This window comes from Lepidochelys kempii, chromosome 1 (assembly GCF_965140265.1).
Source record: "Lepidochelys kempii isolate rLepKem1 chromosome 1, rLepKem1.hap2, whole genome shotgun sequence".
NCBI lineage: Eukaryota > Metazoa > Chordata > Testudines > Cheloniidae > Lepidochelys > Lepidochelys kempii.
In genome coordinates, this window is record NC_133256.1 from 97,519,778 (window position 1) to 97,546,734 (window position 26,957).

At 41.7% G+C, this 26,957-nt stretch overlaps 1 protein-coding gene across 3 annotated transcripts in view; it reads left to right on the forward strand.

Moving 5' to 3' along the window:
* The first annotated feature begins 1,642 nt into the window (after window positions 1–1,642).
* The window catches only part of IPO5 (importin 5), a 79,778-nt gene continuing 54,463 nt past the window's right edge, over window positions 1,643–26,957 (forward strand). The window contains exons 1-8 of one of the 3 annotated variants that reach the window (XM_073348083.1): window positions 1,643–1,851; window positions 7,324–7,404; window positions 16,234–16,426; window positions 17,856–17,958; window positions 18,242–18,338; window positions 18,953–19,057; window positions 23,588–23,710; window positions 23,795–23,915. In XM_073348083.1, the coding sequence (XP_073204184.1) occupies window positions 1,750–1,851; window positions 7,324–7,404; window positions 16,234–16,426; window positions 17,856–17,958; window positions 18,242–18,338; window positions 18,953–19,057; window positions 23,588–23,710; window positions 23,795–23,915 (925 nt within the window). In that variant the 5' untranslated portion in view covers window positions 1,643–1,749. The remainder of the gene's footprint in view (window positions 1,852–7,323; window positions 7,405–16,233; window positions 16,427–17,855; window positions 17,959–18,241; window positions 18,339–18,952; window positions 19,058–23,587; window positions 23,711–23,794; window positions 23,916–26,957) is intronic. The other 2 variants (XM_073348092.1, XM_073348073.1) reach the window with 2 other exon arrangements.

The window sequence follows — 26,957 nt, forward strand, 5'->3', positions numbered from 1 at the left end:
GTCGCAGGGACATGGGGCCATGTGACCCACAGTTGCTGTCACTGGGGGGGCAAGGACATGGTGCTGTGTGATCCCTAGTCATTGTCATGGGCGTGACCCCCAATTGGTGTCACTGGGGGTGTTAGGACATGGGGCTAGTGACCCCCTGAGTCACTGGAAAGGGCAGGGATGCAGAGGTGTGTGATCCCCAGTTACTCGGGGGTAGGAACCTAAGTTCCCTCTAAACCGCACAGATGCCTATTAAACCCTGCACAGGGGCTCAGGGCTGTGGTAGGGAGAGGCACCTCTTCCCCCAGGGCAGACCCGCCATGGCGGGGAGAGGCGCCTCTCCCTGCCAGCCCCAGTGCGGACCTGCCCTGGACTTGCCGCTGCGGGGGAGGAGGAGAGAAGCCCGTCCCCCAGCCCAGCCTAGGCCTGCTGAAGCTGCCGGGGAAAGGACTGAGCCCTTCCACTACCCCAGATCAGCCCGACCACAGCTGCTATCGCCAGGGAGAGGCACGTCTCCCCCGTCCCCAAAGTGCTGCGGCGAGAGAAGGCGAGGGGGGAGTCCTCTCTCCCTACCGCAGCCCTGGGGCAGCCTGCACCCCAAAACCCTCATCCCTGGCCCCACCCCAGAGCCCGCACCCCAACCCTCGGTCCGAGCCCCCTCCCACCTCAAACCCCTCATCCCCGGCCACACCCCAGAGCCTTCACCCCTAGCTGGAGCCTTCATCCGCTGCACCCAACACTCTGCCAGAACCCTGATCCCTCTCCCGCACCCTGATCCCCTAATTCCCGGCCCCACGCCAGAGACCTCACTCCCCCCCACACACCAACCCTCTGCCCCAGCCCTGAGCCCACTCCTACACTCCAAACCCCTCGGCACTACTCCACCACATGAATTTTGTTACCTGCACCAATATGGAGGTGATATGTCACACACCACCTCCATATCGGTGCACATAACAAAATTCATTCCACACGTGGACATAAAAAAGTAGAGGGAACACTGGTAGGGTCGTGGGGTTGTGTGACCCCCGCCTATCATGGGGGAGGCAGGGACACTGGGCCGCGTGATCCCTCCTTGGTGTTACTGGGGAGGCAGAGATGCTGCCACCCCCTCTCCGGGGAGGCTGTGGCTGACACTGCCCGGTAGGCAGGGCCGTTCCTTGGGGCTCCCCTCTCCCGCAGCCCCCCACCCCCATCCCTGAGGACGGGCAGAGACCAGCAGCGCGGAGGGGCGGAGATGCGCCCAAGCCAACGGCAGGAGAAGGGGTCAGCACCTCACTGGAGCGAGAGCAGTGGCACAACCGGGGGAGGCGCCCCGGATCTCCCGCGCTTTCCCTCTCCTCCCTTCCCCCGCCCATTAGGCGCTCACACGCTCTAGTCTCCCTCCCTCCACCATGCAACCCCACCATTGACCAATCACAATGCGGCTGTCAGAGGCTTCCGCCAATGACTACTTCTCTCGCCTCGTCCTCTCGCTTGGAAGCGGCCCAATTACAAAAGAGGAGCGGCACCAGTCAGAGGGCAGTCGGTGTCCCCCAATCCGCAGCTCGACATGGGCCCCGGACCAATCAGAGAGGAAGCCGCTTCCGTCCAGAACCAATGGGCGCCCTGGAGCGGGGCGGTGGGGGACGGGCCGTGAGAGAAGCTCGGACAAGAGCGCGGCGGTGGCAGCTCCGCCTCCTTTCAGTGGGTGCGCGGCCGGCTCCCCCTCCCTCCCTGCCCTGCCCGGCCGGTCTCTGTCTCTCTTTCCCTCTCGCAGCAATGGCGGCGGCGGCGGCGGAGCAGGAGCAGCAGCAGCAGCAGTTCTACCTTCTCTTGGGCAACCTGCTGAGCCCGGACAATACGGTCCGCAAACAGGCCGAGGTGAGGGACGCCGGCGCCGGCCTGTCAGCCTCCCGCGGCCGCCGGAGGGGAGCAGGCAGCGGGGCTGGCCCAGCCCCACGTGTGAGCAGCAGCTGGAGGGGTGACTCGCGGACGCGGCTGGCCCGCTCTGGCCGCGGAGGCCGTTTCGGCCGTTAGTTCGGGGGCGGGTTCAAACGGCAACTGTCCCAGGGCCTGCCCCTCCCCTCCCCTGGGGCCTGCGCCGCCGCCTCAGCCCTCGGCGTGTGTGTGCGGCCGCGCTGCTCCCCCTCAGGCCTCGCAGGGCCGGGGGCCGCCGCGGTTGGTGTCCCTGGCGGTCACCCTCTGCCGGGGCTGCTCAGCTCTGCGGCTGTCGGAGTCTGCCCCAGATACAAGGCGGGGCAGCTCCCTCGGCGTGGCTGGGCACCGAGAGCGCGTACCGGCCCCGCGTCCGTGACCCGCCCGTGCAGGATGGGGGGGAGGGGGAGGTTGCGGGGGGGGGGGAGTTAGCGGGAACTGCTGACACGGTGAAGCGCCGGGAGGGGCTGTGCTCTAGGATGAGGCCCGGGCTGAGAGACGCAAATAGGAGCGATTCACTCAGCTCGCCCCATCCAGGGCTTTGCACCCAGGCGGTCTTCAGGCAGCCGTGTCGTGTCTGTCCTTCAGGTGCTGTCCCCCCGTGCGCGGATCGCTTGTGTGCGCGCTCCCTCTCTCGCTCTCTCTCTCTCTCTCTCGCCTGAGGAGAAGCCCCTTTGAGAGTCTTGCTTAACTCTTCGTGGTCCCCTTTTGTGGTGTAATCCTCTTCTCTCACTTCAGAATTGGTCGTCTGTGGAGGGCCAGTAGCATCTAAGTGATGTTCTCCTCAACGAAGCCTTTTCTACATAGTGAACGTTATTATCAGCCAAAACTTTTCACGTGTCACTTCAGCAAAAATGCTTTGTAGTCAGTAAACTCGGCTAATTCTCTCCCCCCTCTCCCCTCCCCCACTTAAGAGTCACTATTGTCAACCTAATGGGAAATCTCTCTTCTATTGAATTAAATACCAGCGTCTGGTTTAGACCATGAATTCCCATTGGATGGCTGTGCTGGGTCTTTTATCTCTTACATTGTTTTAGCGGTCAGCAGAGTTCAGCACATTCTTTCATAAGGAATAATCCTGTTTTTCCCCCACACCAAAATGAAAACTCAGTCTGATTCTTTTTCTTTCTGGGCATACATAGTAAGAGCACATTGAAGTTGAAAACTGTTTGTAGGTAGCAAAGCCACCAGACTTACAGTGAAGCAGCAAATGATGCTCCCACATTCTGGAATGTAGTGGTTAAAATATAGACTGTAAAGACATAATTGTGTGACTTGATTTTTCCCATTTTGATGCCCAGAAGTGTAGCAAAATTACACTTGTGCACGAATTAGGTTTTAAAAAAATTGAGAAAGTATATTTGTTCCACAATGTATTAAAGCAACGTTAAAAGATAGTGGAAAATTGTATAATATCAAATATAAAATCCTTTTCAGAAAGGGATAAATAAAATTTTGTATAGTTTACTTTGTGAAAAGTTTGCTTTGACTATGTGTATCAACTGCACATTTGTCAATTCCCATGTGAAGTCAATCAAAACAAAAATATCTATTGCATGTGACTGACTATACCAGACTGTTGAACACTGTGTGTTGCTTTTGTATTTGAATACAAACAGAGTAATACCATTTACTTTTTTATTTAGGTACATTGAACTTGATGTTTGGTTTCTGTTTCATCTAGACATAATGGAAATAGTTGGATAATGAGTATTTAGTTTCTTGTTCCTAAAACAATTTTCTCTTCCCAAAGTTTGTTCATAAATTTTAAATGACTTAATCTGTACTGTTTTAAAAATCAATTTGTGTCCAAAAATACTCTCTCCAAATATACTTTTGCTTGGAAATGAGCAATGTTTCTCTTGTGAATTTTTAGAATATTTTTTTCCCTAATACGTTTACCATTAATTTATTTCTGTCCTAAAATGATGGTTTCTAATCTTAGCCTTGCAATATTTAGTTTGTTTAGTTCAAACAGTTAAAAATTCATCTACCTAACTGGTTACTAAGAGTTCAGGTAACTGTGAAAATACATTTAGAGTAGTATGATTTGATTTACTCCAGTGAACAATATTTCTGGTTTGCATATTATAGCTAGTTTACTTTTAAGGTCAAGATTTTGACTAATTCTAATAGGTAGATTTTTAAGTGACATTAAGTATAGAACAAGTGTATATAGCAAGCATAAAAGTATAGAGAAAGCATATTCCAGGGAAAAGTATAGAGCAAGTGTATTCTTGCTCTATACAGAAATCTCATTAATGTCAATTAGTTATGTGCTTAATATGAACATAATATTACCCTGGAAAATTGCTGTATGTTCTTTGGAACAAATCCTTAATTTATGAATATTTATAGCTTAGACACAAGTACACAGATCCTTTTCATTCTTGAGCCCCAGTATGACACTTGTTCTTAAATTCCAGAACCTCTGAAGGACAGCCGTTTCAAATAAATGCGGGAACTAGTGCTTAGTTGCTTGTTGAATCTCTTATGACTGCTCTCTTAGAATTCATTGTTCCAGAATTTAGCCAGCCTAGATACCGTCAGCCTTTGTAAATAAAGTGTGATTACATACAGTGTTGCAAGTTAGTTGCACTAATACCAGGTGTCAGTGGCTTGAAATTAGTGTAGAATGGTACTATTTAGCTAATGTGCAAACCTAGTAAACCCTTAAAAAAAGACAATATCAAAAGCTTGTTATTAAATCTATTTCATAATATACACAACTGTACCGTTATTGGTATACTATGTATCATGAATAACTAGAACTTTTGAGTACTAGTACCAGCTTTCCCACTGACTTGCTATGTGGCTCAGGTAAGTCACTTAAGAACTTTGTCACCATTTCTCTGTCTGTACAGATGGGAATAATTATCTCAAAGGAATGTTGAGGATTAACTGGTTAGTGTTATAAATATTTAGAACACTAACATGTTACAAATGAAAAGTACATTTTAATGTACCAAGCTTACAAACATGCAAAATTTAGTAATCCGTGCAGTCGCTTTCCATGTCATTAATGACTTTCTACTGTGTTACTACTGAGTAGTAATAGCTGTTAGAACTAAACTCTTGAATCAAATTGGAACCTTTAAAGAGGGCATGAGAACTGCTTGAGATTAGTTGCACAGCAAAATTCAGGTGCTTGGTACTATGTTAGTCTTCTGAATAGTGTGTACGGTTTAAAAACCTATTTAATTCAAAATCTCAGGAAAATGTACCTGTCCCAAACTGATAACATACTGTTATAATACTTTGCAACACTTACACAATTGACTCAAACCATCTTGCTAAAAATTGGTTCCTTCACTTCTTTCATCCAGTCTCAAAGAATAGTGGACAGTTATGTTCATTGACTGCAAATCAAACTCCATAATATTTCCTTCCTTAGAATTTGGATCTCTTTAGTTTACATTTGACAAGTCTGCTAATGTATTTGTCTTGCTGCTTCTAAGATTGTCATTGGAATATTCCCCAGTAAGATTGGGGTGGAGGGTGGGCAGCAAATGTAGATTATAGAATAATAAAAAGCTCACAATCTAAAAGGACAAGTAATGTGAAGAGTAAAACAATAGTAATTTAAATATTTCTTTTTCCCATGACCTTCCTCCATGTTTTTAGTTCGCAACTTTTTTAGAGCAGCACAGTAGAAATGGGAGATTTGAAGGAGAAGGATTGTACTGGTTTTACAGTTCAAAGAGGGCATTGCACATATACCGGGTGGTGTGAAAGAAAATATGAAGATGGTTGTAGGTTAAGTGGACAAATGGGCGGTGGAGGTTGGTGCACTGGTGAGATGGCGGTGGGTGGGAGATGTATAAAGAATCAAAAAGGTGGGAGGGTTAGAGTTATTTAAAGGCCATTAAAGTGAGGACAAGAAGCTTGAACGTAATGTAGTACAGTAGAACTTCTGTAGTACCAGAATTATGAACTGACCAGTCAACCACATACCTCATTTGGTACCAGAAGTATACAGTCAGGTAGCAGCAGAGACCAAAAAAAAAAAAAAAGAAATACAGTGCCGTGTTAAAAGTAAACTACTAAAAAAATAGGAAAAACAGCATTTTTCTTCGCATAGTAAAGTTTCAAAGCTGTATTAAGTCAATGTTCAGTTGTAAACTTTTGAAAGAACAACCATAATGTTTTGTTCAGAGTTATGAACATTTCAGAGTTACAAATAACCTTAGTTCCTGACGAAGTAGGTATTCACCCACAAAAGCTCATGCTCCAATACGTCTGTTAGTCTCTAAGGTGCCACAGGACTCTTTGCCGTCTTAGTTCCCGAGGTGTTCGTAATTCTGAGGCTCTACAGTAGAAAGGGGGAAGTCAGTAGGAGTTCAGAGTACGAATGAGGGGCGGAGGGGGAATAGTTGTCCAGTTCTGAAGGCACCACCACTTCTATGCTGCTGCTGGAAGTGAAGTAAGGTTGGCAGTGGGGTGCTAAGTCTGTTGTGAAAAGTAATGACAGTTTCTTCATGAGCTCCCCCAGTATTAAACAGTAACTATTTAAAAAAAAAAAAAGCTTTTCTGCATATAACAATTTAATAAAAAATGTGTTTTAATTTAAAAGCTGTGAGAAAAGGTAAATTCATTTTAAATGGGGTTATGAACTTATTTTTTATATTGAACATTATTTAAATGCTGTGCTTTTAATTTATAAGGGAGATGGCTCTCTGAGGCTTGCTGTGTGAAACGGGTCACCAATACAAAAAATTTGAGGACCACTGGTTTAGACTGAAGGGACAAGAGATTGGACTGTAGTTGTGGAGAGGAGTCACAGATAGATTTGTTGGGAATGGGGTTGATGAGAACAGGTTTGTATTTTGAGCAGAAGTTATCTAAAAGTTTGTGTTGGGTGTTTATACATGTGAACTTGGTTAGAATTTGAGTGGGAAAAATGGGTAAAATATTTTAAAGGGGTTACTTAACTTTTCTTTCTGAAAAATCTTACTACAAAGATGAAGTGCATTCTTATAAATAAAACTTGCTCACACATCTGAAATATCAGTTGAAAATTCACACTTGGGTCACATTATTCTTCTGTCTACAAAAGCTTCTGATATTTGATCCCAGTCTTAACTTAGGTCTTTGAAATAATTCATTACAGGCCTGAGTTAGAGATACAATACAATCTTTCTGAAAGTGTATAAGGCAATTTCCTTCTAGCTCTCAGGAGGTAAGATTTCATATTGCCAAGCCTTTTTTAATTTTACAAAATATTCCAAATATTTACTACATTTGTTTCAATGTACTTTGTCAACTTAATTTTATGTATATGATGTACTATCGTTTTGTTTAATAATTTGCAATGGATTCTCCAACTGGAGCAATTAAGGTTCTTAATGTTAATGCCACTTGTATGTTTTCCAGCAGTAACTTGCTGGTAGTAACCTCTTCTCTTTTCTTTATGTCCAGGAAACATATGAGACTATCCCAGGCCAGTCCAAGATCACATTCCTTTTACAAGCCATCAGGAATGCTGCTGCTGCTGAGGAGGTTTGTGTTAAGAATCATTCTGCAAAGTGTTCAGAAGGTTACTGGGAGGGGAGGTAAGGGTTTGGAGGAGGGGTGTGTGTGAGCTGTTTCATTGCAGGGATGAGTGACTGAGTGACAAATCTGGCATTGTGTTTCTATAGTGAGTCGTGCTGAATTCAGCACATTTAGGAAGAGCTGGGTTTAGATTTCATTCATACATAGTTCATTGTATGTATGAGTGGATTTGTTATACATTGTCTTAAGTTTCCTAATTACTAATTCTGTTTTGGGGATTTACAGTGGCTGCCTGTACCTGCCTTGCTTCCTGCGTGAACATTATCTCAGCTGAAATAACAAATGGTCCTTTTTCCTAGAAAAGCCTATCCACAATATTTTTTACATGAAAGTATGTGTGTATTACAGTAGTGTCACCTATAGCTATGATTGACAAATTTGTTCATTCAAAGGCCCTGTTTTTAAGTGTAACCCTTGGGCTGAAATTTCTAATGTTTCTTAGACAAAAAGTGAATGGCTTAAGTTCTGTTTGACTAGTTTTAAGGTAGCTGACCATGAGGGAAAGGTGTTTTTAAAGTGTTAACTATTCACATATATTTTGTGCTCTACTGGGGAAAAAAAAATCTGTAATTGATCAGAAAGACTGGCATTAGTTTAGAACTTGGGTTTGGTAACTATCAAACACTAAATGAAGTTGACTTGTGTACTGTAACGTAAAAAAATTTACAAAGCGTGTCTCTCAGGTACTCACTTTGTTTGGGAGTGTTTGCACGTTACAGAATATCCTGCAGTTCAGAAGTAATTAATCTTACAAGTACTTATCCTTAGACACCTGGACATGTAAAGTGGAGAACCACTAACTTAACATCAGAAAACTCAAAATCATTTTAGAAATGTAAGAGTACTTAATTTGTCAATATACAGCTTTAATTGGAAAGTTGTTGCTGAATCATGAAAAGATGTTTGATATCATTTGGAATTCCTCTATAAATATTGGAAGAAAAACATGAGAGCAGCAGTGTTATCCTGGTCAGGCAATGATCCCTTTATATATATATATCACATTTTTCCCTGACAGCTTAAAGACTTAATGTATTTAATGATACTGCTAATCTCCCAGATGCTAAACCACCTTCTTCCTTTTACAATCTCTCTCAATATTAAGCACCTCTGATTTTGGACAAGAATTAAGCATCTTAGGAGTCTGAATCTATTATTGCAAGTTGCTAGCTGCATAAAGCTGAGGATGCTTAATTCTTGTCCAAGATCAGAGATGCTTAAAGCCTTGTGCATCAGAGATGTCTTCTAATTTCAGAAAATTGTGGAACCCTCTTTTATGCATTTATATCTGTCAGGGAAAATAAGGTACTTTGCAATCTTTTCCTTCAGAAAGTTGTCTTGGGCTCTAGATGTCATATTTGTATATACAGTTAGAGAACTACTGCAGATTGAGCAGCTTTCATGTTATTTGTGTAAACTTATGCTTATAAAGTCCCACTTGATTATGTTCTCCACAAAGTAGTATTGTATTGCTTTTCAACCCTCTAATTTTAAAAAAAGGTAAAATTGGCAAAAATCAGGGTGGTCTTGGGTTTTCAGGAACTCCAGAGTCCTGCTGCTGACCAGCCTTGTGGCCTTGGGTGAGTAACAGCATTTTGCCCCACCCTTAAAATAAGAATAATACTTTCACTCTCTAAGGGATGTGGTGAGCATTAATTAGCTAATGTTAGTCCTTTAGATCTTCAAAGCCAGTTTCCTCTTTAGTTTCATCTTTGATGCTACGGGTACTAGTAATCACTCTTTCTTTTTTTAAAGGGGATGAATATTTCATAAGTCATCCTCATTGCGCAGTCCGTTGGCTAACGGATCTTGGATTACTGGTTTCAACAACTAAGGATATTGTAATCTTAAAATACTGGATCCACAGGCAGGATCTTGTTCGATCCAGTTATGGATTTTATGTATTTGTGGATGTTTTCCTTTACAGAATAATGGATTGAGTTATGAAACATACATCCCCCCTGAAATTCTTGTCAGATTCCCCAATGAATGTGGATGTCTGTGAATCCAGAGTGGGTCCTATCTAGTTGTATATATGAATGAGCAATGTAGTAACACATTAATTCTGTTTTAGGAGTGTCTCTAGCACCCATCAACATAATAGCTTATTTCTGAAGCAGTGTGGGGGGAAAAGCACGAGACTGGGACTTGGGAGACATGGATTCTGTTCCTGGTTCTGCCTCTGACCTGGTGGTGGTGTGACCTTACACCTCAGTTTCCCCATCATTTAAAATGGGGGTGATAATACTTAAACCTCCTTTATAAAGAAGGTTTGAGATCTACTTATGAAAAGAGGTTAGGAACTAAATATTTGTATTGGCTTCATCTTTCTTTCTTAATTTATCTTTGCGTATATATTTGTAGGGTTGGACACTTGACCAGTCAGAAAATAATTGGTCGGTTGACCAGTCAAATATTGGTCAAACAATGTCTTGTGTCAGTGACAGTCAAGGATTTTAAAGGACTAATTTATTAGAACAACAACAGTAAGGGGGGGGAACTTTGATCTCCAGTAGGTTTAGCTTTAGATACTTACACCTAATTACAAAAAACAAATTACTTAACGGGGTTATTTCAATTGAGAAAAATGTGAAGCACAGTGAAATTACTTTCTAAAAAGTGAAAGAATTATCTTTTTTTAGCAAAGTTAGTTTAGTATTTACATGTGAACTTTATTCAAGGCTGAACAGTTAGAGGGGGAAAAAAAACCTAAACAGAAATAAAACACAGCAACTATAAGAGTCATTTTTAAATGTACTTATGCTAGGTAAGCAGCAGAGCAGCCCTTCAATTATCTTGCTTTACATTATCAGCTTCAACTGCTTCATCAATATCTTTATCATCAGAATCTCCTCCATTTGATGTATATTCAGTCAACTCTTCATCTGCCGTTTTCTTTTCTAATCTTAATCTAGTCTTGATATGTACAGTGGTATTGTAACTTTGTCCGTCCAAGGATATTGGAGAGACAAGTTGAAAGTGATCTCTCTCTAACCTATCAGTCCTCATCCTCAAAGGAACACTGCACAACACTTTCAAAAAACAAGCCTGGGCGCTTAAGTTCATAATCTTGTGTGACAGTAAAAATCGTGATCTTAAATAAAGACACTGTTGTGGTGGGATCCCTGGGGTACAGCCTGGCACGGGGGTACCACTGTGCCCCGTTAACTCTCCAGCTTGGGCTCTCTCTCAATGCTTTTAGTGACAAGCAGCAAACCCCTATAGGTGCTGCTATCACTCAACACAAGAGCATGTGGAGCCCCACGCCCAGTTAGATTGCATAAATGGTCCTAAAGCACTCATGAATCACACAGAGAAAGGCACCAGCCCATTCCCCTCAGCTCCCTAGCCTGGCACCCCCCGGACTATACTGTCTTGCCGTGGTCAGAAGCCTGACCAGCGGAAGTTTATTACTCAGTCCGCCCCTCCCTCAATGTGGAGAGGACATATACCAGCCTTTGTACCTGAGCTGACATTTCCTACTCCCTTCAACCAAACCACAGTTTTAGGTAAAATATAAACAAATTTCTTAACTACAGAAAGATTGTAAGTGGTAGGCATAAAAGTTCAGATATTTACTAAAGAAAATAAAAGTAAGTGCATAGTCTAAATCTTAAAACTTATTAGCCTAGGCAGTATTTAGAGCAAGCAGTTTTCTCACCCCCTGGATGTTACATTCTTAATACACAGACTTCTCCGAGAAGCCTGGACTAATCTCCTCAGATGAAGTTTTTGTCTTCTCAGGGTTCTTGTTGCTTCCAGCATTGGTGGGGGAGGAGAAAGGCAAAGGAATGCTGCTTTGTTCCCTATTTTATATCCTTAGTCCATGTACCTAGAAGACACTTGCCCAGACGTGTCCTGGCAGGCTTTGCTGAGTCACTGGGTTGAGCAGTCCCCTGGTCTTGTGCAACTGTCACTGAATTGTAAATCCATTGATTACAGCTGCCCTGCTGATTAATGGTCATTGAGCACCCCTCTGGGAGCCCCTCTGGGTTTGCCTTTTTGGTATGTCCCTAACAAACTTACAACCTATGTCAGTAACAACCATGCGGCAAAATCTCATAACTTCATACACACTAATGATACACATATTTGGGCAGAACAGTGGGTTTCATCAGGTTGTGACCTTTCATATGGTGTCTTACATGGCATACTTTGTATGAAATATATCATAAATATATTATATGAATATGGGGGTTCCACAGTGCTGCTTTGAGGCACAAAATGCCACAAGTGGATTTATGGCTTATTACAACAATCTAACCCTCTAAGCCCCTTTTTGTCCTATGACTGCAGGGATGTTACCGCCCACTTCACCTTGAATGTTTCCTTAGAATACATGCTAACTGCTTGTGCTAAACTATCTGTTCAATCTTGTAGTTAGCTGTGATGCTCATAGTACCTTTCCCAGACCTGGAGACGAGCTCTGTGTAGCTTGAAAGCTTCTCTCTCACCAACAAAAGTAGGTCCAATAAAAGATATTACCTCACCTAGCTTGCCTTTTTAGTCCTGAAACACTGTTGCCAGCTTCCAAGCAGTGGAGGTGTTGAGTTTATTTCTAGGTTTTGAAAGGATGATTCCCCAAATCCTTTTTTTTTTTTTTTTTTTGCATCTGCAGTAGCACGCAGAAGGACTAAAATAACTTCTGCCACTGTAGCTACAGTGCAGGGACCAACCTTTTTCACTGTCATGGAGCAAACTGCTTTGATTCAACTCCTGGGACAGCACTCCACGTTGTCTTATTACTTAATGGGCTTCTGCTTGTTTTATAATTTGCTGCCTCTGTCCGAATTGTTAGTTCACTGTATATCCTTGAAAATTTGCAGCAGCTGCAATGAAGTCATATGCTGAATCAGTCATTATCAGCAAGGCCTTGGCCCTGGAAGCATGGATCAAGAAGATAGGCAGCATTTGTGCCAGAGTGATCACTTGATTTTCTGTGCTATTATTTTGTCTCTATTTTCAGCTTTTGTAAGTGGACTTTGTTCAGTATTCTCACAGATGTTTCTTAATGTTCAGGAGCTTGTTCTTCTCATCATACAATGCAGAACTATCATTTCATATTCTGAATGGACTGTGCTATTGGTTCAAGCAATGAAATGAATGTTGAGTTGTGCATCTGAAAGATTGACAAGAATGTCAGTGCAGATTACTCTGGGAGAACACCTGGCCGCTCTTTCTTTAGCAGTGGCTGACTGAAATCTTCTTACATATTTGAAGATTTTTGATACATTTAATAGAAGATGCTCCTCAAGTATGATATGGCAAGTGCTGTACTAAATGTTGCTCAGAAATGGCTGCGGGCACTCATTTGTTTTTGGAAAAATTGGCAATGCTTTTCACTTTTTTACATGTAATGAGAAAATTTTCAGATCTGCAACATAACCAATGGAAAGCTGCATCATATGGGCAGCAAATCCATAACACACGGTGTGGATACTCAATCTACAGTGACCAAGAAGCTTTCATGTTAGCAGCATTGTTAGTCACAACCAAAATAACCTTCCAAGGATCCAAGTCATTCATTATCTTGGCAGAATTCAATTTTGTTTTTTATAAACTTTGGATAATATTGATCTTGATTTTTTTTCAGTGTTTTTATCCATTTCCACTTTCACAGTTGTATGAAATTTTGCGTTTAAATGTTCTCTTTTACATTTTTATCAATTTTAATTGTTTGCAATTGTTTGAAATTATGGGCAGGTGAGGCAATAATTTAATGACTGTCTCTAAGTTCTTAAGCAGCATTTTTCTTACTTTGCCTGTCTGTAGATGTTGATTATTATCAATGGAAATATTTTTCATTGATGTTTGAAATCGATGTTCACTGACACTTTACTGATAAATATCTAACCTACCAAGTCTTACCTTTTTTAACTGGTCAGCAATATATTGGGCTGTGTGGTGAAGCTCAGTTGTGCGTTGGAGTGAACATGAAATAGTGAATGTTGCTCCATCCTTCAGACACTAGACACGCGAGGAGCTTACTCAAGAAGAGGACTAACTTTTTCACACTGCCCATTTTGTCATTCAGAAGACTTCCTGCAAGCTGTTTCCTACTCGATGCTTTGTAAATTGAAAAAATTCTAGCATACAAAGGTTTTCAATTATATATGAAATGGTGTACTGCAAACAATGCCTCTAGCAAACATTTGTTCGAGTTTATTTTTCTGGTGATGGGACCAAAAAACTTTTTAATATCAATTTGATGAACATCTGAAGAATTTTCCAGTGGGTGGTAGTTTTCAATGCTGAAGCAGATGAAGTAGCAAAGTTCTTATTAGAAGATGAAGAAATGGGATTAGCTTCGCTTTTTGTCATTATCTCACTATCTTCCTCAAAAGATTGTTCAGGATGGTACTGCTGAAGATGAAGTAGGAGAATGCACTGAAGAAAATTCTGCTGCAGACTAGGTTTCCCTTTCTTGCTGTTTCACTGCAGTATCTGTCTTTGACAGTAGGTGGACACCGCACAAGAGTTCAGTGAGTTTCTCCGTTTTATCAAGGTGTCGTACTCCAAGCAGAACACTTACAGTTAGCTTTAACAGTTTTTCCACGTCTAGTAAAATTTCCGTACAAATGATTTTAGCTTTCCTGACTTGGTGTAATTTATTATGTCATTATAATGTGTGTCTATTGGTGGAATGCTTTCTGGTTTATGAAATATCCCTTGTAGTTCAATCAGTAGCCATTCAGTTGTTTCTAACTGCTGCTGTTTCAGAGATTCCAGCCAATCAATATTTTTGGGCATGTTTTTTCTGCATCCTAGGAAACTATGGACTCCCAGATCACATAGGGTATGTCTACACAGCAATGTAAGCCTAGGGTTGATGAGACTCAAGACAGCTGACCTGTGTCAGGGAACCCTGGGCTTGAGAGTGTCTACACTACATTAACCCTTGGTTAAGGATTTTCTGACCCATGCTCAAACCTAGGGCTCTGGCATCCACACTGCAGTGCACAGATCCAAGTCAAAGCAACTCTATCCCAGAGTGCCTAGTGTCGCTTTCTCCTCCTCCTCTCCCCCCACACCCCTGTGTCGACACTATTCCTATGAATGTGTTGAGTTAATTTCTGTATCTTTGACTAGTCAGTTCATATTATAAGCTCTTCAGGGCAGGGACTGTGTATTTTAACTTGTTTAATGTACTTTGTAAACTACCATGTATACTGATGGCCTGTTACACAAATAAAGATATATATATATATATACATATGTTTGTTTTGGAAGATTCCAGCTAATGAAGATGCTCCACTTTCAGTTAGCTCCCAGCAGGTGGCATTAGCATCTAGTAAAATCAGTGATCAAAACATTTAAGTAGACTGGCTAAAAGGTGGCACCAGGGTGCAATCAAAAAGATAGACCAGTGCCTTCTTCAGGCTATTCTTGCTGGAATGTTTGCAACATTTGACCATGGTCAAATAGGTATTTAATTTATCATTATTACCAATTGACTGACTTTCCTATGTATTTGTATGATTCTCTCATCACCATAATATTTGAGCACCTCAGTGATTAAATATGTACAGTGAATTCTCTAGTAGGCTTTAAGGACTTCTGCCCTTTGCCTTGATTGATATCTGCCTTCCCTTTTCCACTTCCTATCTTATCTAGATATCAGTTGTAATTTCGCTTCTTTCTAAATATCTAAAATTGGATATTTTAAAGATTTTTGGTTTTGATTTCTAAAAAATATAAATTATCCATCCATCCATCCAATTGGCATAATTGAAAAATATATACTAAGGAAAAATACATCTAGCTGCTTCCCCAAACCAGAAAGAACAGAAAAAACTCTGCTGCAACTATTGATTCGGGTATCTTCTTAATAAAATTGAGTACAAATTTCTACTCACGGTGAAGTTTTGTGGGGTAAAACTGCCATCTGTGAACAAACTTTAATAATTTCACAGTTCCTTCATAACTCCTTGGATAACTGAGATTGCTTTACAGCAGTAGTTTTTTCATTTGCAGATCCCTAAAAAAAATTTCAAATGGAGTTGTGGACCCTTTTGGAAATTTTAGACCCCACAGGTTGAAAACCACTGTTCTATGGTAATGACAACCTCTTGCAGACCTCTTTGACGTCGTCTGTGGTCCCCCATGAGTCTGCCAACCAAAGCTTGAAAACCACTGCTTTACAGAATATTCAGCTACTGTGTAACTTACTAAACATAATCAAAGCTCCTTTCATTTAACAGAACTTGTATTCCCCCTCAGACACTAGCACTTGTCTTCTCTTGTCATTTTTGCTGACATTTTACAGTGACCCTGAAGCTAGAGGCTTTTGATTGAGCTCACTCAATGAGATTTTAAGCATGTGCTTAAAGTTAAGGAAATGGCTAAAAGTTCTTGGGGGGGTATTGGAGTTCAAATGAGTGGGATGTTTGGATCTGAATATCAAAGTTAATATGTTATAATTCTTGTGGGGAAAGAGTACAAAATTTGCTGAGACACATACAAAATCACCTTTTGGGGAGGTTAGGACACATCTGTTTTAGTTTACAAAAACAACAAAACCCTTAAATCTGTGTGAAAAGACAGTACTGCATTTTAGAGAGGATTGATGAGAGTTTTTATTTTTGAAAAATGTACCTCAACTAAACTACATACATACCTTATCCTCTTTCCAAGTAAATAATTTGATTAAATGGCTTATCAAATGGATTGTTGTGTATAAAAGTGGAACATTTCATAGGAGTAGAACTAATATCTTGCTTATGAGACTTCTTCCAAGGAAAACATAGTAATATATACAATATCTTTTCGCAATAGGCTAGACAAATGGCAGCTGTCCTTCTACGACGTCTGTTGTCCTCTGCGTTTGAGGAAGTCTATCCAGCTCTTTCACCAGATGTTCAAACTGCCATCAAAAGTGAACTGCTGTTGATTATTCAGATGGAAACACAGTCTAGTATGAGGAAAAAAATCTGTGACATTGTTGCTGAGCTGGCCAGGAATTTAATAGGTATATTATGTATATGCAGTGGTCACTACCTATATGTACATACCTATATGTAAATATTTGCATCGTATTTTGGTTCCTAATCTCAAGAAGAATTTCAAAGTACAGTAGCTGACTTTTTTTAAAAGAAAGCAAGTCTAGACAGAAGTGTAAGTAAAATGGTTAAATATAAAATATTGCAGCTTTAAAACCCAACTTAATGATCCAAGTTTGTACTATGTTGACCTTTGTTAACTATAGGGTCCTATCAAGTTCACGGCCATGGGAAAAAATGTCATGGAATGTGAAATAAGCCCTCCCCCATGAAATCTAGCTATTGGAGGGATGGGAGAGGAGTGTTCACTGGGCACTAGCTAATAGTCGCTGGGGTGGGAAGAGACAGGACTTGCTCTTCCCCTGCACAGCTAGTCTTAGGGAGTGGGGGAGATCAGATTGACCTCCAGCTACCCTGCTGCAGGAAGCCCTGGGGCTGCTGCCCAGATGCAGAACTTCCTGCAGCAGAGGGAAGTATTCAGAGGTGGGTCTGATCTCACCTCTGAGAGTGGTCGTGCAGGGGAAGAGCGAGTCCTGTCCCTTCCCAGCCCAACTTGGACTAGCAGCTTGGAGCTTCCGGCTGGGGCGCTCGTATCAGTACCGGCGATTAGACCCGGCTGCAGGAAGCTCCCTGGCAGTTGCCTTTAGAGGCCAGCTCTGAAAGTAGCACAGAAGTTAGGGTGGCAACCCCCCTACAACAGCTTTTTGACCCCCAACCCTGTTTTGGGTCGGGACCCGCACAGTTACAGAACTCTGAAATTTCAGATGTAAACACCTGAAAACATGAAACTGACTACTTTTCAAATCCTATGGCTGTGAACTTGACTAGAATGGACCATGAATTTGGTAGGGCCCTAGTTATCTATGTAGAGGCAACTTCAGAAGGCACAGTTAAGGAAACATAATTGGGATTGGGTAGGATTTCACTTCCTTGACTCTTTCAGTAAAGTCTCTGGTGCACAACTGTATTAATTCCTATATATGAATATTTTTTCATAAGAGTAAATGCTGATCTCTGTACCTTAGTGTTTTTGCTTATCAGATACTCATCTCCTTTTGTTTTCCCTTTCTTATATTCCTGGAATAGTTTATGCTGTGGCCTTTATACATATGCAATTTTAATTTTGTTTGGAATTTTATTTGAAAAAAGCACAGTGACTTTTAAATGTACTGTGTTTTTACTCAGTCTGAATATGCACCAGTTTGCTCCTGTTGAAGTGCTGCTCTTATTTCAACTAACTTAACTTATGCTCACAGTTCTGGTTTAGTTGAATGCCAGAAGAGTATGCAAAGGCTTTGCACAACTGATATCCTAATATATTAACTGCTGTAAGTTGTAGTTGAAACTTAAACCACCCTAAAATTTATTTGCCCTGTAAACCTTTGACTTTTTTTCTAGATGAGGATGGCAATAACCAGTGGCCAGAAGGTCTGAAGTTCTTATTTGATTCCGTCAGCTCTCAGAATGTGGGACTGCGTGAGGCCGCTCTGCATATTTTTTGGTATGCTTCTGGACCAGTGGTGGTTGTTGCTCAGTTAGTGCACTTGGGTTTTGAGCTAAATCAAATGCTTGTAAGAAATGCAAGATAGGAGAAACTGTAATAGTTTACAGCTGATTATGCATCCTGTTTATATTCTGGCATATGGCATTTTACTTGACACCGAGAAAAGAGGGTAGAGTATTTGTTACTGATTTTAAGTATATATTAAAGCTTCATTTGCCGTCTGTTAAGGTCTTAAACCTATCTAAAATGAGTTAATGCAGGTGTTATTCGTCATCTTTAGGAACTTTCCTGGGATTTTTGGGAATCAACAACAACACTATTTAGAGGTCATTAAGCGGATGTTGGTTCAGTGTATGCAAGATCAGGAGCATCCAACGGTAATACACCTGTTCTCCTTTCATAGAATCATAAGAGGGGAGGATTATCCCATAATTAGGGTGCTAGTTTAGGACTCTGGACCTGGGGTTCAGTTCCCTGCTCTGCCATAAATTTCCTTTCTGACCCTGAGCAAGTCCCAGAGGGGTAACATTTTCAAAAGTGCCTAAGTCATGTTGGAAGTAAGTCAGATTCACTTTCCTTCAGACTTACCTCTTAAGTGCCTATGTCATTTTAAAATGGGACTTAGCCTACTACGTCACTTACTTGGGTTTTAAAAATTTTACCCTTTGTCTTTCAGTTCCCCATCTGTAAAAATGGTGAATAATAGTACCTCACAGGGGTAAAGATGATCAATAATATAGTAATGAAGGAAAGAGATTGTTTGTGACAAGATTTCTGATGAATGAATTTATTGAAGTCCTTGGTGAAAAACATCAAAAACTTTTCCAAGTGGATGTATTTTCAAACTAAAAGTGAATCTAAAATGGTTCTATTGTGGCATTTAGCAGCTAGTTTAAAAACTGTATCAAATATGAAAGCACTCAGATGTCTCTCTACCATTACAAACTCTAATCTTTGCCTGAAACAGCCTTTTTCTCCCCCTTCCCTCTAGGTTAGGATGCTGTCTGCAAGGGCTGCAGCTGCATTTGTACTTGCTAATGAGCACAATCTTCCTCTTCTGAAACATTTTGCAGACTTGCTACCTGGAATCTTGCAGGTAAGAACCACGCAGAAGGTGTCTTGTCATGCCATCTATATTTGCTTAACGTAAGCACAAGCCATTGATTTGTAAACTCCTTAGTGCAGGGGTGGGCAAACTTTTTTGTCCTGAGGACCACATCGGGTTTCCAAAATTGTATGGAGGGCTGGTTAGGGGAGGCTGTGCCTCTCCAGACAGCCAGGCGTGGCCTGGCCCCCAACCCCTATGCGACCTCCCCTGCTTCTCTCCCCCGACAGCCTACCCCTGGGGACCCCTGCCCCATCCACCACCCCCTGACTGCCCTGAACTCCCTGCTGCCCCATCCAACCGCTCTTCTCATTCCTGATACCTCCCCCCCCGCCCAAGGACCCTTGCCCCATCCAACCACCTCTTCTCCCTGTCCCCTGACTGCCCCCTGCCACCACCCTATCCAACTCTCCCTCTCCTTCCTGACTGCCCCCCGGGACCCCTGCCCCCATTCAACCCCCCTGATCCCTGCCCTCTGACCACCCCACCCCCTATTCACACCCCTGACTATCACCCCGAACTCCCCTGCCCTCTATCCAACACCCCGCCCCCTTACCTCGCTGCCTGGAGCATTGGTGGCTGGTGGCGTTACAGCCACGCCACTGAGAGCACCAGGTCAGGCCACAGCTCTGCAGCTGCGCTGTCTGGCCGTCCAGAGCGTTGTGCCGGTGGCACAGTGAGCTGAGGCTGCGGGGGTGGGGGAACAGCAAGGGAGGGGCCGAGGGCTAGCCTCCTGGGCCAGGAGCTTAGGGGCCAGGCAGGAGGGTTACATGGGCCGGATGTGGCTCTCGGGCTGTAGTTTGCCCACCTCTGCCTTAGTGGCATGTGAATTCCTCCACCTTGATCATATGTGCCAAATGGCTTTCTCTTTCCTAGTCTTTTTTTTGTTTACATAGGGCATGTCTACACATACAGTGGTGCAGCGGCAGAGCCACACCGATGCAGTGCATATAGTGAAGACATTCTATGCTGATAAGAGAGCTCTCCCGTTGGCATAATAAAACCACCTCCAAGTGGTGGTAGCTATGTTGGCAGGAGAAGCTGCCAACAAAGCTCTGTCCACACCAGTGCTTATGTCAGTGTAACTTACATCGCTTGGCATTGATTTATTCACACCCTGAGCAACATAAATAATGCCGACATAAGCTGTAATGTCGACAGCCTGAAATTTTAAACTCTTTGGCACAGAGACTTTCATTGTTTGCCCACCGTCAAGTACATGTTTGGTGCTTTTGTAACACAAATAATAAATAGGGTCTAAGATAAATTTCTGTGGAAAATCCATTTATTTTAATGGTCGATATCTTAAATGTTATGGTAACACTTGAGCAGTAAAAATGAATGAAATCACTTTATAGTAGAGTCTTTGCTGGTGTACATGTTTAAAAAAACTATGCTCAATCATATATGATAAGAAAACTCAAGATTATGAAATTGTAAATAATAAAGCAGGATGTTAAACATCTGCTAAGGATAAATATTTTTAAATCACCAGGTTCAGATAACTTGCACACTTACTCAGAGTTGGCTGGAGAGATCTCTGGCCCAGGGATCACTTTTAATAAATCTTGGAAATTCCAGAAGACAGGAAAAGTACTAATGTTTGCCGTTATTCAAAAAGGGCAGGGACGATAACCTAGGTAGTCATAGGCCCGTTAACCTAACATCAATCCCAGGCAAAATAATGAAAACTCTGACCTGGTATTCAGTGAACAAAGAAGTAAATGTTGAGAATATAATTAATGCTGATCAACATGAATTTATGGGAAATAGGTTTGTCAAACCTGATCTCATTTTTTGATGAGACTATAAGTTTGGTTAATATAATATAAGCTGTAACCAGACAAATTCAAATTAGAAATGTCAGTTAACAGTGAAAGAAATTAGCCATTAGAACAAAATATGAAGGGAACTGGTGGTTTCTGTCTTTGAAGTCTTAAATCAAGACTGGATGCCTAGAAAATATGCTTTAGCCAAACAGAAGCTGCGGGGCTCAGTACAGGATTAACTGGGTAAAATTCAATGGCCTGTAATATACAGGTCAAACCAAATGTTCTTTTGGTCCCTTTTAGCTCTAGAGGATCAGGAGTAGAAACTCACCTATGATTCAAGCTGGCTTATGTTTGTTTTGAAAGGGATAAAGTTGTGCAAGAGTTGGAGTTAAAGGGTATCTAGTTTTGGGAAAAGCTAAGTTGGGTAGTTTGAGCTCTACTTGGGCAGGTATTGTGGGGTACAGATGGTTTTATAAAAGGAAGCAGGTAATAGCATGTTCGTTTGGTACAGTGTTTGTAGCAGCCATAGTGAGTTTCATGCCATTCATATTGCATAGTGCAGTTCAGAGTAGATTAAGAACATTAAGGTAACCTTTGTTGCTAGGGTCAGGAGGATGGCTTGATGCTGGAGGCAGTGGAAGCTATAAACATAGCCTCCTTTACTCTGATAAGCTGAACCTAAATTTTCTGTCAAGATTCCTACCTTCTGCAGCACACTGGAAATTCTGTAGCAGCTTCATTTAAATGAAAAATTGAGTGTGTTTTAACTGTGGAAATGAATACAGGAACTCCTGTTTGATACTGAAACCAGTTTTTTTACTCTCTAGAATTTGTGTGACAAATTTTGTTTTGACAATACATAATTGTTTTAGTAGCGGAGTATGATATAATTTGAGCTTTTGGCAGCTAGAAAGAAGGAATTGTGGGATAATCATCCAGTTCATACTAAGATGTTAAGCAGTAAAATAGTTAATATAGGCACAGATAGGTCTGAAAATTAAATATGGCAAACAGTCTGTTTGGATGCATATGTGCAGTTACCCCTCAGAGCTTCAATTTGAGGCCTTCTCAAGATTCAGTTAACACTATTAATTGCATGTGGTTCATGATTTCAAGATTTCCTTTGCAACCTTAAGGGATGGCTACATATTTGTAACTGAAAACTGATTCTAGTCCACGGTTTTGTGGTAAGGATGGATTCTGTGGCTATGGTAAACCGAATATGTAGATCTCTGGTTATAAATAGGAGATGAGAAGTGTTGGGATAATTGTGGGTGATCTTTGGAGGCAGTTGGGAAAGAATTCTGCGGCTGTTGAAGTTCATTCTACTGATTGGTTAGTGGGAAGGATATGAAATGTTACGACCATGATTAAAGCTTGGCTTTGGACACCAGTGTGACATTCTGGATGACCAGTTAGGTCTTTAAGCCAGACTTTTTTCAAGCCTTGATATCTAAAGTTCAGTTTCTTAATTCACAGATGAGCTACTAAATACAAGAGCCCTGACTTTCAAAGGAAACAAAGCACTTGCACCTCCAACTGACTTCAGTGATTTGGGTGCTCAGTACTTCTGAAAACTAACTAGGCTATTTATATTTAATGCAGAATTTGGAGGTGTGACTTTAGATACCCAGGTTTGAAAATACTGACTTTTTGCTGTACAGCTGCTCACACTTGTAGTGGATAGACAAGTAGAACTTAATCACTGAAAAATGAAGAAAAATCCTTGTATACGTTATACAAGTGCCTGGATAGGGTGGGTGGAGTGTACTAACTAGTATAAGGATGACCTGTCTTGACTAAGCAGTATCTTCCATGATGGAGATTAAACCACTGAGATCCTAATTACGTTGAAAAGCAATATTGATTTATAAATTGAAGAACCAAATACAGTTTGTAACTTGTTTGCTTTAAACTATACTTTTGAGATAAAGAACAAAATCTGGTTAATAGTGATACAAATAAATATCTATTATACCGATAAGAGGTGACTGCCAAAGGGACAAAAGTGCTCTTTTTAGGCTAAAAAGAGCAAAAGACTTGTTTACCTTAGAAATTCAGATCATATTGATCTATTTTTCCTGGAATGCAGCCCTAAACATGACTACAGTATCAAGAGAACACTGTCTAACCAATTAAAAGGCAAGGACGTTTTAGTTAAACTTTTAAATAATTTTTAATATACAACTTCAGACAGTTGCTGGTTAGGATATCTTTACAAAAAATTGAATACATTTTTCATTCCCATGCCCTTCAGTTGAGGGCTAACAGGGGTCCCATTCTAGTTCCAGATTCTCCAGCAAAAGCAAGGAAGAATAAACTTGATATGCTTGGTATTTCTAAGGTGGTGGGTTTTTTTTTTACTTTAAGACTGCATTTATACAACAGAGAAACAAAATGAGCATGAATTTGTTTTTTTCTTTGTGGATTACCTTCAGTTACTAGTTAGTAAGATGTATGAAGTATTAGACATGCTTTTTGGGAGTTATACCTGTTAAACTGCTAAAATGCAACTTTTACCATTTGAGCACTACTGACTTAGTGATATGATTTGATTTTATGAAGTTAAGTGTCTCCCCCCATCATGTTGGCTCTGCTTATATTAACTCCAGTGGGAACTAGTCACACACAGAAGAAGTAGACCCCATAATCTTTAATGCCAGTAAAAAGCCTGAATTTCTTCATAATCCAGTGTTTTTGCAGCATCAGTAAAAAGCAATATTTTAATTTCATCCTAATTTTTTTCTAGGCTGTAAATGATTCCTGTTACCAAAATGATGACTCCGTTCTAAAATCCCTTGTAGAGATTGCAGATACTGTTCCGAAATATTTACGTCCACATTTAGAACCAACATTACAACTAAGCCTAAAGGTATATCTGGAAATTACGAAGAGCAGATTTTCATTTGTTAAACGTCTGGTCTAACCACTGAGCTTTAATCTTTAATCCTTGCAGTTATGCGGAGACACCAACCTCAATAACATGCAGCGTCAGCTGGCCCTGGAAGTAATAGTGACGCTATCAGAAACTGCTGCTGCTATGCTGAGAAGACATACCAACATTGTTGCACAAGCTAGTAAGTAAAATACTCCTGTTATCTATTAAATAACTTGCCTCCTTTTTAAAATGTTAAACCAATGTCCCCCATGTTAACTAGCACAATAACCTCGCTAGACTTTCAGTATTGCAAAACATTTATCAACATCTGCAAGCCCCTAAATCAGTTTTCCAAAACTCTTTCTAGTGAAGGCCACTTCTTGGCAATTTTGAGCTGTTTTGCCTTCTCACTCATGATTTTGTGAACTCCTCCAGTCTGCAGCTGCATAACACTTCTATAGCAACTAGAGCACATGCTTACAGGGAAAGTGATATTGGGAAAGCATTTGATTGTTTTTACTTAGCTGTCACTAGATACAGTCCAAACTTTAGCACTATACAAACCCAGCTATGGACACCCAACTATTAAAGTCTTAAATTCAAAGTTTCTGTTTAGGCACCTAAGTGGCCTCATTTTTCCAAGTGCTAAGGGCCCCTGACACCCAGTTAATGTTAGTGGGAGCTGTTATGCTGCATCTTTGAAAATCAAGCAGTTTATTCAGACGCTTAAATATGGGGTTAAGTTTCGATCCAAAATACTGATTAAAATCTAGATTGTAAACTCTCCAGGACAGGCGCTGTGCCTTTCTAAAGCATGGCACGCACTTTTGGACACTAAAAATAACTTTCTCAGCTGGGCAACCCAACAACAGAGTACTGTTTTTATATGCATAACTAAATGCATATTGCTCCACCTGTCAGATTCTTTTGTGAGCAGACAGGGCACTGAAATAAACAAGTCATGCTCTGAGAGATTCAAACACCCCCTCCCCCCCCCCCCCACACACACACAGAGTGGTAGTTGAATAGACTTTGGTTCACCATATGCTAAGTCCCTGGAAATTACATAAAGGCAACTTGCTATTTCATTCTTCTGCGGGTTGGAAAAGTGCTGCTTTATGCTCATAACTGTTTAAGAGATGTTAATCTTCTAGGAAGACAGTAAAAAATTAGGATTGTCGATCTTTACCTATATATCTAGAAGAACAAAACTCTGGAGGTCAAAGACTTCTACACAGTGTGCATGAAAACCAAGTCTTTTATAGAGATGTTTTTCAGGAGTCCTTTATATTAAATGTTACTATTCTCAGTAGGCTTACATGTTTTAAGCCATTTGCTAGAGTCATTTGTACTCTTCCAGGTTTTTGGAATCTGAGTCTTGGTGCCAGTGACAATGTGTGATTGAGATTCTGATTTTTTAACTGGATTTGAACACTGGTGTATAAGAGCCTCCCCGCTACCACATATATATGCTTACAAGTCATGCACATGTGTGCTTGAAAAGCATGTCATCTCAGGTATAATCCTTTTGAAGCAGCTTATTCTTAGTGGCTTCACACATAGGCGTCTGGTAGTCCAACATCACATTCAAACTTTGGTTGGGTATGCAAGAGGTTATCTTGGTGGGCAAATTAAAGCACTCTGAGAATCTTGCAGACACAGTGCAATTTTCTCTGGCTTATGTACATAGCCACAATTGGTTAACTCACTACATAGCTCCTGGGTTCTTTGCTAAATTCTCGCACAGCATCATCAGCAAGTAATGCTTTCTGCCATCTCCATTTGTTACCCAGGGTTATCTGAACCCAAAGATGTGGTAACTAATCTGTTTTCCAGGCAGTGTCAGGAAATAAGTCAGTGGGTGACACAGCATCTCTGTCTGATAAATGATTGGAATATACAAGAGTGCTTCCATCCAACAGTCCTTGGTTTTTATTGAGTATAAAGCACACATCAGAACTAGCGATATTCTAGATTAGAAGCACCTGAGATTATAGTTGCCCAAAGTCTGAGGTGGTATCGAGTTACAGCAACAGGTTTCGGGTGCCCAACCTTTCTTCTAGCTACTGGAGAGTTAGATGTCAGTCTCCTAGCTCATAGAAATCCTCTTAGACTTCTCCCAAGCTTCTCCAAAGTACACTCTCTAACTAAACTTTATATAGGTTCTCTTTAGACCAAGCACATAACTGATAATAGGCTAAACAATCTCCCTAGCAAGGGCGAATAATAATTCATTATTCTACTGATACCCAAATCTAGGTCTGTTTTCTCCACTTCCCCTCTACCCCTTCTCGATTCTGTCCTTTCACTGAAACTGTGCTGTTAGTAACACACTGCAGTCTGTACGGCTGTCTTGTCTGTCTAAGCAAGGATGAATTATTCCTACATGGTGTCCTTGCTTCCAGCTCATGGTGCTAAGTACACAGGATGGCTGCGAGTTATGTCAAGTCAAGTTCTCTTGTAATATAGTTGGCTAGGAGACTGTCCCATCCTGGTGGATGATGACCTGGCCTTGGTTGTACACTCCTGCATCATCTCCCCTGTATATAGCTCGGTATAAAGCCATCAGTCTTATGAAACATCAGCTAGTATGGAATGCCACAGCATGCCTCCTCAGCAACACAGGCTACTGTGAGCACATGAAACAAGTTTTGTGTGTTTTATGCTGGCTTCCATACAATATAAAGTAAAGTTTAAGGTCATGGACCTTATCTTCAAGGCATGCAATGATGTGGGCCCAGCCTTTCTAAAAAAAAAAAAATGGCATAAAGCTCCAGGATGAGGACTGTGGCTGAAAACTGCTCCTCAGGCACAATGGAACTTTTTTACCATGGGTGATGTTAGTCGATGCAAGAGAGCTTTCTCAGTTGCTGGTCTAAAACTGTAACTCCCTAAGGGAGTGGTCCCCAAACTTTTGAGGGTTGTGCCCCCTCCTTACCCTTGTCCCCACCTCCTTACCCTTGTCCTTGGGGCTGCAGCTGGGGGTGAGTCTGGGGTCGGGAGTGGAGCTGGAGCCATGGCCAGAGGCTGAGCAGAACTGCAGCCGGCTGCGGTGGGGGCCCAACAGCTGGGCCTCCTGCCCCAGCCTTGGCCCTAGGCAGGGAACAGAGCCGAGACTGGGAGCAGGGCCAGGAGCCAGGGATGTGGCTGTGGGTGTGACTGGAGCAGAGCTGGGGGCAGGGAAGGTGTGGGTGGTGCTCCCTCCCTGCCCCCCCATTGGGCCCCCCTCCCAAAGGTTCCT